An 18077-nucleotide genomic window follows, 5' to 3' on the forward strand; every position below is an offset into this window, starting at 1 on the left:
AATAGCACTATTTGGAGCACATGGACCCTCACATGCACTATTTTGTCATTGATCTCAGTCATCAACATTAGTCAGAGAGCGTTATGCACTCAGATCCAGTTTTTCTTTCTAGGGTTTAGCTTCACAATATTTTTGTGCTTAGTTTTTTTAGCAAATACCAGACTAGATGTTGGGGAATAGCACTATTTTGAGCACATGGACCCTAACATGCACTATTTTGTCATTTGAGTCTCAATCATCAACATTAGCCAGAGAGCGCTATGCACTCAGATCCAGTTTTATTTTCTAGGGTTTAGCTTCACAATGTTGTACTGGTCCTTGGTGGTTTCCCAATGTTTTAAGCAATCATCTAAGCAGTCACCTTGTTCACTGAGTGACGAGTAGGGTTTTAAATGTCAGTTTTGGTATGCATGTAGGTTGCCATTAAAATGGAAACATGTTCATTTCGATTATATATTTCGGTGAAAATCTTGCAAAATCACCGAAGTTTATTAATATGCATGCAACTAACGGAAATTTAAGATGAAGCTTCTGAAAATGATCAAATAAGCACAAAAACACACTTCGAAAGCATCACATAAGCAAGGCAACAATATATAATAGTTTAGCAAGATCAAACCCCTAATGATAGGTGTTGTTGTGCATGGTTGGAAAAGTAAGGTATGTGCTAAATTGAAAAATACAAACGAAAATATACATATAATTTAAATAAACACAAAATGTAGGGAAAAAAAACCACTCCAGTTATTAATTTCATAATGATTGTCAATTTTTGTCATCCAATGTTTTAAGCAATCATCTAAGAAGTAGCCTTGTTCAAGTAATTATAGGAAAAGATCATGTCATTAATAAAATAACTTAATAAAGGTAGTGAAGAAACTAGCAAGATAAGTTTGTATCAAGCAATCCCTACACTCTTTTACTACTTTCTCTCTTATATTCAAAGGGTTGTTAGCTATCATTTACAAGATATCTGTCTTAAATCCAAAAGATGTTGGGGAATGGGACCTTTTATTAATAACAAATGTGCATGTGAGGGTCCATGTGCTAAAAATAGTGCTACCCCCCAACATCTAGTATGGTATTTGCTCAAAAAATTAAGCACAAAAACATTGACAATCTCTTCAGTATGTGATAAATTGTAGCAGTCATTTATGTTTTAAAAGACAATAAATTGTGCCAATCATAATAATTACCTAGCCATAATCATTACTCGGATCATAATTTTTGAATGGTAGCGGAAAGTTAAGCACAACCACTATGTCATCCTAGATAATGTCAAAGCTCCTACTTAAGGAGGTTGAGAAGGAAAGTTGAGCATATAGATTTTTTTTTCCTTTTATATTGTAATGTATGACAATATAAAGTCTTTTTATTCTTTTTACTATTATAAGGATAGCACACCTATTTTCCTTCAAAGATTCACAGGCACTAATATTTTTCCATTTCAATTATTTGTTTTTCACAGAAGCAAACAAATCTAATGGTACAACTACGACTATTAATTTCTTTTGAAGTTTGAGAATTTAGATGCACATATCAGTCCATCGTACACCCTCAATAACACTGGTTTCACCAATATTGAATAACAAATAAACACAAAAATCATCTTAAAATCTGATAAGAAAATGAAGCATTAAGAATATGGAAATGTTATCAGCACTACTGTATTTTGATGAGGGCACTCTTCACTTTATTAAAAGTACGGTATGGCCCGCACCATAGGATGATCAAACTGTCCATTAGATGGGCCACAGCTTAAATAGGTTGTGCCTCAAAAATCATTTCCATAGGTTGATCCTAGCCCTCCGATCTGAGTGTTAGAGGGTTGATCCTAACCCTCTATAGATTGGAGGCTTAGATCAACCTATAGAAATAATTGTCAGGACACAACCTATTTAGGTTGTGGCCCATCTAATGGACAGTTTGGATCATCTTATGGTGCGGACCATACCATACTTTTAATAAAGTGAGGAGTGCCCTCATCAAAATACAGTAGTGCTAATAACATTTCCCTAAGAATAATTGCAATTACAAGAAATTGTCAAGAGTAAAAGATCATTAACTCTCTACCCGACAATTGTCCTCTACTTATAGGGAAGACTTACCAACCCACCTGCTACTGATAAAGGTATAAGCATTGGTTGGTCCGTCAGAAGTTGGTACTTTCCCCAATATAATCCTATAATGCAAAATATATGCCAATAATTAGGAGTGAATAAAAATGTAGCCCATGAGATGATATAATGTTTAAAAGGATTTTGAAAAGAGTGACACCAGCCAAATGATTCAATTATAACCTTCAATGCTAACCAGCTACATTTTCATCATAAATCTTGCCATAGCTTCTAAAACCCAAGTAATATGAACAACATGTCCTTTAACTCTAGATCTTTAGCATACATACCAAAAGAAAATTACTAGTACATCAACCTAGCAAAAATTTAATATCATCATTTTTGTTCTCCTAGGAAAAACACAAGCAATGGTGTAAATCTATAAATGCATCAAAACAACACAGGGAAGTTAGGAGGTTTCACCAAGATAAGAAGCTAGCTCCTGAAGAATTGAGGTTGTGATCGTATGGTAAATTTCATGATTGAAGTAATCTAAGAAGTGCACATATTTGAAGTCATGTGAAGATACTAGAAGCCAGACGGAAAATTAAGTTTTGCACCTATTTGTCTGGCCGATGCTGAACGAAGATTACGCCATTTAGAGAACATGGATGGCACCAAAACCATACAAATGAAGTAGGACAAGGTACAAAAGCTGATTTAGATCTATCATGTAAAAGTTCAAACCTGGGTTGAGGAGAAATTTTAAATATGTGGGTCATCAGTTACTGAGTACAGTTAGTAGGAAAATCAGAGGAGATCTAAATCCCAAGGGTAGGAGAGAAGAGTATGGGCATGGAATAGTCCTGAGTCCTGACCAGTTTCCAATCATGTCTTTTTATAAAGTCCCCTCTCCTCTTGAGCAATCGATCACCTGGTGCCAAAGTGTGGCATGTCCGTATCCCTCAAAGAGGAGAAGCTTTCAGTTCCTGGGAGCAACAAATAACATTCTAACTTGCAATCATAACCAAAATAGGAAGATCCATCTGGCAAATTAGTGAACTCTTGTACGAAGGCAGCATAGGTGATGAACCAGTTCTTCATTCATTGTTCAATCGTAAGAGTTGTTCAATTTAAGAGATTAGTTTTTTTTATCAATCTTTCCGCATGAGATGGATGGTTGAGAGGGCCACTAACCGTATAACAAGGCGCATCTTTTGGAAACTATATCATATGCTATTATGTCATTTTGTTCAAAAACTTGAAAAGAGAACGGATCGTTTAGCGATAAAGGCACATCCTTACTGGAGATGAAGATGTTAGTAATTCATAGGAAATTGTGAGGAAAGGGATTAGAGACATCAACGTACAAGACTTGGAACACAAATAGATGATGCATCACAAAGTCATAGGTCCTTCAAACAAGAAATTGGAGAAGGAAAGAAAAGCTCTCCATGGTGAAACTCATGATAAACCACGGCTCCAATTCCTCAACAGTGAAAAAAGGTGAACAAGAAGAATCAAAATACCAAAAGAAGGGCTCACTGATAAAATAAAAAATGTCGCAGAACTTTTGGGCACACACGTCTTGGTTAGGACAAAAAAGTAGAGGGTGGTGTTGTTTGACATATTTGGATTTATTGATTTTGCTTGAAATTGGCTGAGTCTACGTTTGCATTTGGTGAGCCTTACCCAAAAAAACAAGAATAGCAGTGATAGGGTTGTTTGCTTTTACTTTTGAATTAGTGGTTAAAGTGTTATACAGAAGTTGTCTTAGGAAACGATTCAAGTCCAGACAGAGGAAGTTGTGTTTTTGGAGTTTAAAAAGGGTTTATTAGGTTGAATTTAACTATCTAAGTTAGAAAATAACATGCTTCCCAAGAGTGAATGGGACTGATATTAGAAAGCCATTGACGTCTAGGTAGGAGTTAAAATTTGTTGCTAGATAGTAGAAAGGCAAAATAGAAAGGTGTTTGCGATTGCCTTAAGTTATTATAAGCATATAAAAAGGTGTCATATTATTGATATAGACACTCAACATTCACACTTTTCTTTGTTTTTCTAGAAAAACATGAAGAAAATTTAATGGTCTCTCCTTATGATTGACTAATCTTTGTAGGGATTATTTATTATTATTATTATTTTATTTTATTTTTAGGGAGGGGGGGGGGATACACTCAAACGGAAGGAAGAATTGATGGAGTTACAGAGAAGGACAAAGAACCTATTCCCAATCACAAAAGAGGAGATGAATCCAGTGTTAGGGTGGAGGAATCAGAGTTCGACAAAGAACCATCTTTAATGAACATTCTGAAAAAGAAGAGAAATTTACTACAAAATGCTAGAAATTGTCTTTGAAGATCATGATGAGAGATGTGTAGGAGAAAAACCATTTGTTGTTTTTATGTGTTTCTTTCACTTTACATGAAAATAGCAAATATACCAGAAGATCTTATGGCCGTGGTTGTGGATAAAAATTAAGTGACAAAATTACTGAGGAAGGTAAAGTTCTGGGACTTTGATTCCTCAATGAATCTATATTTTTTTATCAGAAAGGCATGGCACCTAAGTAGAAGGTTGTAGAAAGGATGAGTCATGAATCATTAAATCGGATCCGGACAAGGAGATGTTCAAGGAAACCATGGAACAAGAAATGGACAAAAATTAGGGGGGGTGGAAACATGGAAAGAACCTGTAATCGACGCACTCACGCTCAACTTTGACGAGAGCTTGGTTGGAATTTGAGGACATCCAGAATTGGGGTATTCAGGAATTACATAGGAAAACTCAAGTTAGTTTTCTTATAAATAAGGTGGATGCTAGAGTATTATTGGAAGGTTTACAGAAAACGACGTGGATGCTAGAGTATTATTGGATGAAAGAAGTTAGGCAAAAGATGAGTAGTCAAATAGGATTCAAGTAATAATAAGAAAAGATCATGTCATTAGTACTCAACTCAACTAAGCCTTTGTCTCAAACTAGTTGGGGTCGGCTAATGAATCCTTTAGAAAATTTTAATGAAAAAGGTGAAAGGATCTACCCCGCTCAAATTGACTAAGTCTACTCCTGACACTAGTTGGGTTCATCTACATGGATAGTTTTCTTCCATTCTATCCTATCCAAGGTCATGTTCTCTGTTATGTTCCTAGCCCTCAACTCTTTCCTCATTGTTTCTACCCAAGTTGTTTTCGGTCTGCCCCTACATCTCTTTCTTTTTTTTGAAAATTAACAGTGAATTTTATTAGAATGAAAATGGGGACAAGATGTCCCTACAGAGAAGTACAACTTATAATTCAATAGACATCAGCCCCTACCTCTTTTTACTCTATCAACTTGGCACGAGTCACTTCTTCTCACTGGATCATGTCATTAGTAAAATAATTAAGGTAGTGAAGAAGCTAGCAAAGGGAGGTGAGAGAGAGAGAAGATTGGTTTGTATCGAGCAATCCCTGCACTCTTATACTGTTTCTCTCTTATATTCAAAGGGTTATTAGCTATCATTTAAAAAAAGAAATATGGATTGTGTTTCAATAGTTAACATCCACATAATTCATATGTTTCAACCAAATTGTGAGGGGTCGGATATCCTCTTTTCTTTTTCTTTTTTTTGGTGTGTGTGCGTGGGTGCGTGGGTGGGGGATAGATCACATCCAACTAATAGCATAGTACACAGAATATACATCAACACTCAGGGGATTAGTCTTGCAATTAAAGTGACCACCGACATGTTCACACATTACAAAAATCAACACTCAGGGGATTAGTCTTGCAATTAAAGTGACCACTGACAAGTTCACACATTACAAAACAAGTCCCAAATATAAGTAATACTCCCCAATATACATGTAAACAAACTAGATGCAAAAGCAGAAATGCAACTGAAGTAAATCAAAATGGTGAAGAACTTTCAATAGATGCGACGGAAGAAGATGTCCCTCGAGTGGAACAACATATATAAGATGCAAGTTTCGGTCCTTTAGAGCTTAATCACCATAAATTATCAAGTATAAACAACATAATCATTATTGAACCAACTTCAATGAAGGGAATAAATTTAAATACCTGTTTTCAACTTCAATCCGCACAGAAGCCCCAACATATTTTACCCGATCCCCTGACAAGGGAAAAAGAAATATATGAGTAAAAGAATGGAAGCATATGTAGAATCTGAAAATCAAATCGAAAAGCAGGAAATTTTCTAAAAAAAGAATGATGCAATAACCCGATTTCAATTGGGGATTTCTACATAACTATAGTTTCTCTTGTAAGCCATTCATAGTAGCTGGTACTAATTGTGCGCGTGTGTTACACACACAATTAGTAGTGTCTACTATGAATGGCTTAGAAGAAGAAAGAGCATATGAAAATAAAAAAGTTGACTTAAAAATGATAATTCCTGATATGAATGTCATTTTACTGAATTTCATAAACCAACTGAATCCAAACAACTACAGTAACAAAAATAAGCAGGAGCAATCACTGCAAAATGCAAGACATGGTTTTAAAAATTGTCAAAGAAGGAAGCAACGGGGAATTAGAGAAATCACCCTTCTTAAGTGGTCGTTTTGACTCTTTTGGAGAGTTGGCAGAAGCATCAGACTTCACCGAACTCGAGGTGCTTTCAGGTTCTCCAGAAACTCCCTACATAAAATGCCACTCCAGCATGAGAAAATAGAATCAACCTTAAAACCCATCACTTCGTGGCAGAACAAATCACATTTTACAAGGCCACCACATCAGATAGAGAATATCACTGAAACTAAGGGCACGTTTGGCTTCCAGAAATTGTTTTTCATGATAAATCGGCGTCTCCAAGTGGAGATGAGGGTGAAGTCGCTAAAACTCAGGAAACAAAATCCCAGAGACTGGTGTCTCCGGTGATGAGAAGTCGCTAAAAATTCGGAAAAGGTCGATCCGGTTTTGAGTAGAGTTTTTTGTTTCCGGATTTTCAGCAAGTTCTCATCCCCGGAGACACCAGTCTCCGGGATTTTGTTTCTTGATTTTTAGCAACATCACCCTCATCTCCACTTGGAGTGCCGATTTATCACGAAAAACAATTCCTGGCAACCAAACGTGCCCTAAGGGTCAGACTCTTGAGGAGAAGCTGACACATCCAAGACTGAAACTGCTGCCTAAAATGGTGGTTTTAGAAAATTTGATATCAAAGACTTCCTTCCCACTTTGTAGACTACCAGTGCTTCCAGTAATGTAATTGGATACTTGAACCGACTCCCCCTTTTGTACTTTTCCTATTTTCATCTCCTCATAGACCTAAAGACTTTTTGTACATATGCATGGGGAATGCAGAACAAACAAATCAATAGAAAATGTAATTTTCCAGATTTTATAGAGGGGAAGGCAATGCACCCACGAAATTAGGCACTCAGCCCATGTCAGATCCTCCTATCTGAGAATGACAAATTGAAATAGATGTAAGCGCCTATATTCCTAGGTGGCAAAGCCAGTAACCACTGAATACTAACTTTGAATATATCTATTCGAAAGATCCATCCAAATAGACATTGTATGTGCTCCTACATCCTAAAATTCTTAAAAAGGTCAATCAATGACCATACCAACTGGTCAAAACGGTTCGACTGGAAGCAGCCACTACACCGATTTATTAAATAAAAGAACCAATATTGCATTATAACCAGTTCAGCCAAAAGAATCGGATGGTGCAGCCAGGTCTAATAACTACACCAATAACACCACAAATTAGGTTACATATGCCTTTTGTGCATCTCATTTCAGTATTTAATGTAATGTTTCTTGATTTCATCATTCCATTTATTTATTTTACTATTTGTTCTCCAAAAAAATTAGTTGACAAGCTGCAAGTCCGTATAAAGGTAAATGTTTAAACAGTTTTAGGATTTTGCTTCCCAGTTTCGTTTCCCAAAACTTGACAACAACGTAAAAGTTAATTAAGAATTTAACACCCTGTCCTTGTAAGTTCATTCACCAAAGCTAGCATTCGGAGGCTGCAAACGAAGAGTTTTCTTCCCCCATCCCCATGTTCATCTGCAACAATCATGCTGAGGATTATTTTTTCATCTCTACAATCCCCAATCCTTGTCATTTACGTGCCTCTAAATTTCACTGTTGTAGGACTTGGCTGGCTATAAGAGTTTGGTGTCCTTCTGTGAAGTTATGCAATGGATTGTTAGAGCAAAATTCTCTGGGCGATGATTTTTTTACCCCCTCCCGCCCCCCGCGGGTAGGCTGATGTGCCCCCCTTTTAACGTGGTTTGACGTCAAAAAGCGTTAAAGTCTGCCCACAATTCACGTTAAAGTGGGGGTGCATCATCCTACAGGGGGGTGAAAAAATCATCTCCCAATTCTTTTGGTGCTTCCTCTTAATTTGAGAGGGAAGAATAAACCTGCTTGGGTCATGTCCAAGAATTTGCGTAAAGGGAAATAGAACACATTATAAGTAAATGTATTTTGGAAAAGTTTTTCATGATAAGGGTATCTATAGAACAAAAGAATATCAAGCAAGTAAGAAATAAGTTTCAGATTGTACGAAAGTTAAATTTCATATACAATATCAACCGAACACTACTATGGAAAGCAAAACAGATGAAAAACAAAAGCGTTAATATGTCTCTATGGTAGGAATCAAAAGCCCTTAAAGACTTGTCAGAGAAGGAACAGAGAAACCGCCTCCAGAGCTCGTATGGATATGGCATAAAGATGAAGGGGGTGGAACTACATGAGAGATTCCATAGCTATAATGGGCGTATTATCATGTCAAGGTGTCTTTAGCACTTCAAAAAGTCATTATCATATCATGTTCTTTTTCTTTAAAAAATGACTTATTGTTAGAAATGAGATTAGGGTTAGAAGAGACGAAGAAGAAGAGGAGTAAAGGATGGGGAGTTTCCATTCTCCTCATGGATATGTTTGTATATATAGGCCCATATAGGGCAAGTGATGTACAATGACAACAATACCCTCTAACATACATGATACACCTAATGACTAAACTACCCTAATACATGTTATTCAACACTCCCCTTAAAGCTGGAGTGTATATACTAAGGAACTCCAGCTTGCTACAACGGAGACTACAACAACCAACTAAAAATAACAAAGAAGTACAATAAGCTTATACACACATGCAGCTTGGTATAACACTCCTCAAGCTGGTGTAGTGAATACATAATGAAAAGCATAATAAAAAGTAGTAACGGCCATACTGACTAGCATCGAGATCAAAGGCCATCAAAAGAAGAAGCTTCCCTGAAGTAGCACAACAGCGAGAGCGATCAAACAGGGCATCCCCCTGAATGAGAGCACAACGAACATATCAGCATATCATGAGCAATGGAGGCGTCATGGTAGGAATAATAACGGTCCAACGAGCAAAAAAGGGCACACCAAAGGTGCACACAGTGAACATCGGCGAAGCAGCACAACGCTAAGAGAAGATAACCACCGATGGGAAAACCATCGGAGACAAAATCGACGGGGAAACCGTCACCTGGAGAGAAGAATCAAGAGAAAAGAGGATAACCAACCAACAATGAGGAAATCACCGTCTAGTGACAAGGTCGACGGTATGAACATCGTCGCCTGAAGATAGGAAGAAGACAGGAAGAGGATAACCAACCAACAATGGGGAAACCGTCGTCTGTAGACAAGGTCGACGGTATGAACATCGTCGCCTGAAGATAGGAAGAAAATGAAGGAGAAGATAACCAACCAACAATGGGGACACCATCGTCTGGAGACAAGGTCGACGGCATGAACATCGTCGCCTGAAAAGAGAGCCGACCAACGATGGGGATACCATCTCCCGGAAAATAGAGGTCGACGGGAAAATACCGTCGCCTGTAAGAGAGCCGACCAACGATGGGAATGGAAACTTATGGCCAGGAAAAGAAAGGATAAGGCATAAAGCCGAAAAAGACTATTGCGTAAAAATTATGCTATGAGAAGACATGAAAAAGAAGACACATGACGAAGGAGACGAGGATCATAATCACCAACAATACTCCCCCTCGGACGAGACTACATGAGCCCGGAGATGACAAGACAAGAGGGACAATATCAAAACAACACGAAGATATAAGGCAATACTTCCACAATAAGACAATACTAAGGCAACACTCCCCCTTAGAAAAAACAACAAAGATGACAACACTCCCTCAAGAAAAGACAACTAAGAAGACAAAAAAAACAAGGAAAAAAAAAAGAACAACACTCTCCCTAAAGAAAAGACACAAAGAACTACATGAGAACACTCCCCCTCAAGTTGAAGGTCTAAAAAAAAAAGACCTTCAACTTGGAATGAAACGTAGACAACTAAGGCACCACACCTCTCTCAGACATTCCATCGAACACTCGGTGTGCGCCTTGAAGAAGAAGACAAAGGAACAAAAGGAGACAAAGGAACAAAGGCAAACAAGGCACTACATCTCTCTTATACATTTTATCAAACACTTGGTGTGCACCTTTGAAGAACAACATAAAAGACATAAGAAGACATACACTAGACAATGTAAAGAAAGTGATGAAATCAACACAAAAGACATACAAAACAATGGAAAGAAAGAGATGACAACACTAGACAACACTCCCCCTCAAGTTGAAGCCAAGAGCCTTCAACTTGAAACCAAAAGAAGACGTCCAAGGCACCAAATCTCTTTTGGACATTTTACCGAACCTTGAAGAACAACACAAAAGACATAAAAGACAACGGATGTAGAGGACAAAGGACAAAGGACAAAGATTAGGATGGAGAGGATGGGGGAAGAGACTCAAAACATGAAAGAAAGAAAAGACTTAAAACATAAAGAGAGGTGAAAGAAACTAGAAAGAACCCAACAGGGGTATGGACTTAGAGAAGAATGAGATTTGGGATGGAGAACTAAAAAGAAGGGAAGAGATATTTTCGAGAGATTTGGGGGAGAGATTTTAGGATATTTTTTTCTTTGTTTTTTGTGGCAACTCTAAAAACAAGAAAATGAAAAAAAAAAAAGAGAGAGAGAGAGAGATATCGATGAGAGAGAGTTGCGAGAAAGAGGGAATACCGAGAGGGAAAGATTATGGAGATTTGAGGAGAGATGTTCGGAAAAATAAAAGAGGAAACAACACCTTGCGCGTAAAGGCAAAGAGAGATATGAGAGACGAGAGAGAATGGCATGGAGATGATAGACTCTTTTTCTTTCCTCCCACCCCTTCCCAAAGGATCTTTGCTTTGATACCATGTTAGAAATGAGATTAGGGTTAGAAGAGAGGAAGAAGAAGAGGAGTGAAGGATGGAGAGTTTCCACTCTCCTCATGGATATGTTGTATATATAGGCCCATATAGGGCAAGTGATGTACAATGACAACAATACCCTCTAACATACATGATACACCTAATGACTAAACTACCCTAATACATGTTATTCAACACTTATTATCATATCATGTTCTCATTATCACTTAAGAAGGTAATTATCAATTTTGGGGTTTTCTCCACCATTTTCATCTGCGACAATCATGTTGGGGACGATTTTTTTTATCACCATATTCCTGAGTCCTTGTAAGTGCCTCTAAATCTCACTGTTTTAGGACTTTGCTGGCTATTAGAGTTTGGCATTCTACTATTCAAAAAAAAGAGTTTGATGTTCTGCTGTGAAGTTATGCAATGGATTATAAGAGCAAAATTCTTTTGGAGCTTCCTCTTAATTTGTGAGGGAAGAATAATCCTGCTGGTTCATGTCCAAGAATTTGTGGAAAAGGGAATAAGTAAATCTATTTAGGAAAAGTTTTCCATGGTAATGGGATGCATTGGGCCAAAAGAACATCTAACATAAGAAGGAATAAGTTTCAAATTGTACGAAAGTTAAATTTCATGTAAAGTAAACACTAATATGGAAAGCAAAGCGTCTGGAAAAAAAAAAGGCGGTAGTATGTCTCTATGATAGGAATCAAAAGCCCTTAAAGGCCTTTTTTTGTAGGTAAACTGGGATTGAAGGTACAAAGCCTCAGCCAATTGAGCTATAGGCCCAACCCCAGCCCTTAAAGATCTATCAAAGAAGGAACAGAGACACTACCTTCAGAACTACCTCCAGAGCTCCAGTATTGATATGGCATGAAGATGAAGGGGGTGGGACTACATGGGAGATTCCATAGGTATAACTATATAAAGGGTGTCATTATCATGTCAGGGTATCATTATCACTTTATTGTCATTATCATGTCAAGGTATCGTATCATTGTCAATTAAGGGCTTTTCTCCACTATTTCAATCCGCAACAATCATGTTGATGATGTTTTTTTCATCTCTATAATCCCCAATACGAGTAAGTTAAATGCCTCTAGATCTCACTGTTTTAGGACTTTGCTGGCTATGAGAGTTTGGTGTTCGACTATGAAGTTATGCAATGGATTGTAAGAACAAAATTCTTTTGGTGTTCCTCTTAATTAGTGAAGGTATTCTCGCTTGGATCGTGTCTAAGAATTTATGTAGAGCAGTAGAGGGGAATAGAACACATTATAAGTAAATGGATTTCGGAAAAGTTTTTCATGGTAATGGGATACATAGGATAAAAGAACACCTAGCAGGTAAGAAGGGATAAGTTTCAAATTGTACGATAACTCATCTTTGGAAATGTGTGACTCCCCCCCCCACCCACAAGAGTTGCTATCTCTTTCTATCCTTAAGTCTGCTTTCTTTTCTTTAGCTATCTTTTCCTTGTATCGACCATCTCGTTATTCTTTTTTTCTCGATTAATAAATTTGCTACCAAAAGTTAAATTCAAATACAATATCAAGTGAACACCATCACCATTATGGAAACAAAGCAAGTTTAAAAACAAAAGTGTTAATATGTCTCTATGATAGGAATCAAAAGCCCTTAATGACCTATCAGAGAAAGAACAAAGACACTACCTCCAGAGCTCTAGCATTGATATGCTGATATGCATGAAGATAAGAGGGGTGGGATTGGACCAAAATGGGAGATTCCATAGGCATTAGGGGTGTCATTATCATGCCAGGGTGTCATTATCCCAAAGGTTTTAAATTTCATCTTCGCTGTCGGTTTCGGCCACCACCAAAATAATGTGATAACTAATCAAAGAGACTTGAATGGAACAGTGTGATAACTAATCAAAGAGCCTTGAAAAATTCAAATGCAACTAGCTGAAACATGGATATTGTGTGTTCATATCTACATAGAAAACATAATTTAATGGAGCATTGTTTATTGAGGGGCTGTTTGGATACGTGCATTTAGAATCCAGGTTTTAGCAATCTCTCCCCCATCCTGAGATTTCTAAAACCTGGAAACACGGGATGATCTCTTACTCTCTTGCTCGACGGAAAGAAGGGCAAGAAATCAGAAAATGACAAACGGTCTCCTTCTTCTCTCGCCTCCCATCCAGGATTTTAAGGAATCCAAGATTCTAAAATCCGTGTATCCAAACGGCCCCTAAATGTTATTCCAATAGAAATAAAAGGTTATGTTTTTGCTTTTTCGAAATGAAAGGACTAAAAAGAAGTGAAAGGTAAGTTATTCCTCACCTTCTCGAAGTCTTCAAGACTGTAAGGGACAATCTTCTTGAGAGCTTCAACAGATGCTTGTACATCAACCTCATCTTCGTCACTACAATCTGATTTCACTTCACTGCTGCTTGCCCACTGTTCTTCATTGCTCGCATCATTCTCATCCTCAATCTCCGACTCGGATGTACATTCTTCCCCTGACTCTGTGTGCTCGTCATCTGTATCAATTTCTGAGGTACATTCTTGACCAAAATCCTGCACCAGGAATAACAAGACATACCCACCTTAATATTTTAGCCAAGGTGTTGAGAATAATACAGTTGGTTAAATACCAATTCAAAGGGGAGAGGGGAAGCTGCCCATTCAGTCAGGGGCTATTTCCTAAGTAGACTTTCCAGCTTACATGTGGAGCAAGGATGCTGCTGTCAAACACCAATAGAGGGACTTGTAAATCCTGTGCAAGTGCTCTCACTAATCTTTCTCGGTAAAGCTCAGTTCCTGTAAAGAGCGGCCATGAACATGCCATTAATCCAATTGTGAATTGGGGTTGAATAAAATGTAGAAAAGATGTAGATGGGTGCAAATAATAACAGTTAGTAGCCAATAAACAACCTGGAACACTCTGAAGTAATATTCTCCCACTCGAAGAGGTCAGACGAGAACCATAAGATGCAGCAAACTTCTTGTGCTTCAAATGAGATGCAGCACATTCTACTAAAAGATTTTTCGTATGTTCGCTACAAAAAGAAAATTGAAATTTCAATCACAGTGAAGACTATAAAAACACGAGGAATGATAAAATGAAGGGCACCCTTTGCAACCAGCTACAAGGACACCCCCCATTGGTCCGCATCAACAACATGCATTTATGAAGGCACAGAAAAGTATGAAAACTCAACGAAGTTTAAATGCACTTTGTTGATACGGACCAATGGGGGCGCCCTTGTAGCTGGTTTTTGCAAGGGTGCCCTTCATTTTCATTCCTCTAAAAACACAATGTAGCTAATGGATGAAATATGGGTGGAAAGAAACAGCAAGACGATAAATTACTTGATGTGATAAGGAAATGTTTCCCATGAAACGGTGATCTTTTCCCAAGGAACCACCCTTCGCAAGAACTCATTTCTGAACCTTTCACGCTTGGGTAAAAAAGGTGATTCCCTCTTTTTACTCTCAAAAGACAGCCTCTCATTATTGATCCAGTCCTGTTGATCATGTTTCCCTAGCCGGGCATGCTCATCACAATCCCTCGCATCTGAGCTAACCTTCTCCCGTCTTTCTTTCCCCTTATCAAAGTCCGTGGCATCTTTTACCGGCACATGTTTGCCCTCACTTGCATTCCTCCCATCACCTTCTGAGCTATAGAATCTAAATGAATTATACGTCTGCCACCCGTATCTAACATCAGACCGCAGACAACTATGTCCGATACCAATACCTGAAGGGAAAAGTAAATCCGACTGGAATTTTCTTATCACACTCGAATTTGATTGACGATCACAAGAGGAAATACTGATACCAGATCGAGAATGTGAAAATTCACTAGACCTAATCAAATAGTAGAACTTTTGAAACACAGCATCCCATTTATGACTTCTACACTTCAGTCTCCTTGCATACATTGCAACGTCTTATTCAGGCAGTATAATTTCTATGACATTACTGGCGGCGCGACCATTAATTACCTGAAATTTCAGATAGGAAACACCAACTAAAAACATTGATTGTGAATAGCAAAGTACAGAAGATTTTAAATAATTTAGGCGCTGTTTGGATTGCAAGAAAAATATTTTTTACAGAAATTTTTTTTTTCTAGAGAAAAACTTCCTTTCCACAATTTAGAAAGAAATAATATGATTAAGGTTAATTTAGAGGCATATCATCAGAAATTAAAGGACCCTACAAATAAAAATTGAATAAGGTTAGTTCAAGTTATCTCTTTTACTTTAGGCCCTGTTTGGATTGCAAGAAAAACATTTCTGACAGAAAACTTATTCTTGGTTTTTATGATTCAGAGGAAAATGATATGATTATGGCTAATTTTGAGGGACATTACCCCTCTGAGTAAAAATTGAATGGGTTTTGTGAAGGTTATCTATTTTCATGTCTAAAGGATGTACGAAATTTTAGAAATATTTTTCCTTTCCGAACTTTTTCCGGAAAATTCCTACAATCCAAACAGGGCCTCAGGCAAAAAAAAAGAAAAATTAGGAGAATTTAGAAATATTTTTCCTTCCCATACTTTTCCATAAATTTCTTGCAATCCAAACAGGGACTTAAGGATCAAACAAGAAGAAAAAGAAAAAGAAACAGAAAAATATATCAACCAAAGGCTCAAAAAAAATTCCGTTACATCGATATCTTTGGGAAAAATATTTCTAAAATTTCCTACTTTTTTTACACATGAAAAAAGACAATTGGAACCAACCATATTCAAATTTATTTAGAGGGACTTACACTTTATGATAATATCCGTCCAAATCAACCATAATCATATCATTTCCCTATAAATCGTGGAAATAAAAATTTTCCCCAAGAATTTTTTTTTTTCCATCAGAAATGTTTTTCTTGCAATCCAACATGGGCTTAGGGATCAAACAGATAAAAAAGAAACAGAATTTCCATTACATCATCTTAAATACTGTGAATGATATGCAGTGAAATCTGAAAATGCACTGAACAATCTAAGCCCTAAGTTAAGTAATTCTAAAATTGATAAATCCGAATATTACGTGTAAGCTTCAGAGAGAAAACCAAATCTAAATAGAAGTAAAGTTTAGGCCAATATCAATGATAGAAAAACAACATGTAAATAAAATTCAAATCAAAATCAAGTGTCACAGCGTAAAACGCAAAATCGCCCAAAAATAACAGTTAATTTCAGTGAGATTTTAATATCCCAGACAGAAGAGAGAGTGAGAGTTAAAAAAGGACATTGGACACTACAGAAAAATGAGGCACGAATGCTAAAAAACCATAAAAATCAGGGGAAAAAACAAAAAAGATGCCGATTTGCACAGCTAAAAAACTAAAAAAAAAAGAAAGCTTTTTCATCAAAAATCGACATGGATTCGTTATAAAATCGATATAGAATGTAAAATTTAAATTTTACGAAGAATCTGAAGGCATGAAGGAAGTAGAGAAGTAATGGAACCCTAGCTGGTAGAAAAAAAAATGAAAGAAAATGGAATGAGAATAGGTAAAGGACTGACCTTTCTAGGGTTAGAGGCAGATCTAGAGAGAGAGAGAGAGAAATTTGAGCTTTCTTTGGTTGCTCTGTCCTGGGTTTCGACCTTGGTCTGGTTTTTTCGCGGATTATGGGCGATTTTATATAGCAGGGGGTGAAGCCCTTAACAAACTCCACTTGAACACACGAGGAGTAAAGTAGGAGATTTTATGGGACATGATATCAGCACACCCATGTTTTGTTATTTGCAGTTTTGCACTTGAGCATCTTTGAAGGAGTTTTTATATGGTGTAAGCTCTTATAGTCCAAGGATCTTTCAAAAAGTACTGTACGGACAACATTATAGGATGATCCAAATCGTCCATGTGATGGCCCACAATGTAAATATGTTGTTCCCCAAAAATTCATTATTATAGGATGATCCCAACCCTCCGATCTATAGAGGTTTCATAATATGCAGTTCCTCTATAGATCGGAGGGTTGGGATCATCCTATAGAAATTATTTTTTTGTGCACAACCTATTTACGTTGTGGCCCATCACATGGACGGTTTAGATCATCCTATGGTGTGGTCCGGACAGTACTTTTGGGTCTTACACCATATAAAATCACTCTTGAAAAGAGTTATCAATAGGTTATTACATTTCCCAAAAGCTCTCACAAGCCATTAAAAAAGAAAAGACAGGCCCGATCCTAGCCTTGAACATGGTTGTGCTGATATCAATTCCCTTTATATTGTAAGCCCTTGTAAGTTATAATCGAGTATTTTTCAAATAGAACTGTGGGGCTTACACCATAGGATGATCCAAACCGCCCATATGACGGTTAACAATGTAAATAGGTTGTACCCAAAAAATCATTTCCATAGGATGATCCCCCTCCGTTCTATAGAGGTTTCCTTACGAAGTTTCTGATAGATGGGAGGGCTAGTATCATCCTATGGTGTGGTATGTATGATACTTTTTTAAAAATACCGGACTATATGGGCTTACAGATGAGGATAAAATAAAATACAATAGGGAATGCTAATGTCAGACCTTACTTATATGAGAATTGCTAGGGACCATCCCTGGAGGCATTTTGTGAATTAATTAAACGTATAAGACAAAATCTGATACTGTGTGGCTGCTCTCACATGCAAAAGTCGAGCCACGAAATGCCTGTGTGATTACCCCTAGCAAATCCCCACTTATATAAGACACACCCCTACCAAATCCCTACTTATATAAGACAGACTATTTATGATTTGGCCCCTGCATATGAAATCATATGAGCTGAGCCTTTCATATGGGGATTCCCTTGATTCAGGTGCCATGGCTGGAACATCGGTC

The 18077-nt window shown here is 37.3% G+C and overlaps 1 protein-coding gene across 2 annotated transcripts in view; it reads right to left on the reverse strand.

The window, feature by feature from the left end:
- The window catches only part of LOC143857511 (uncharacterized), a 38144-nt gene extending 21212 nt beyond the window's left edge, over positions 1-16932 (reverse strand). Inside the window, exons 1-8 of one of the 2 annotated variants that reach the window (XM_077367948.1) lie at positions 16772-16932; positions 14610-15244; positions 14172-14296; positions 13963-14057; positions 13578-13814; positions 6605-6698; positions 6120-6171; positions 2117-2182 (exon numbers count right to left, since the gene is read on the reverse strand). In XM_077367948.1, the coding sequence (XP_077224063.1) occupies positions 2117-2182; positions 6120-6171; positions 6605-6698; positions 13578-13814; positions 13963-14057; positions 14172-14296; positions 14610-15181 (1241 nt within the window). In that variant the 5' untranslated portion in view covers positions 15182-15244; positions 16772-16932. The remainder of the gene's footprint in view (positions 1-2116; positions 2183-6119; positions 6172-6604; positions 6699-13577; positions 13815-13962; positions 14058-14171; positions 14297-14609; positions 15245-16771) is intronic. The other variant, XM_077367950.1, reaches the window with a different exon arrangement.
- Positions 16933-18077: the final 1145 nt, after the last annotated feature.

Source organism: Tasmannia lanceolata, unplaced genomic scaffold (assembly GCF_043159265.1).
Source record: "Tasmannia lanceolata isolate RefF3 unplaced genomic scaffold, GAP_Taslan_0.1 ptg000025l, whole genome shotgun sequence".
NCBI lineage: Eukaryota > Viridiplantae > Streptophyta > Magnoliopsida > Canellales > Winteraceae > Tasmannia > Tasmannia lanceolata.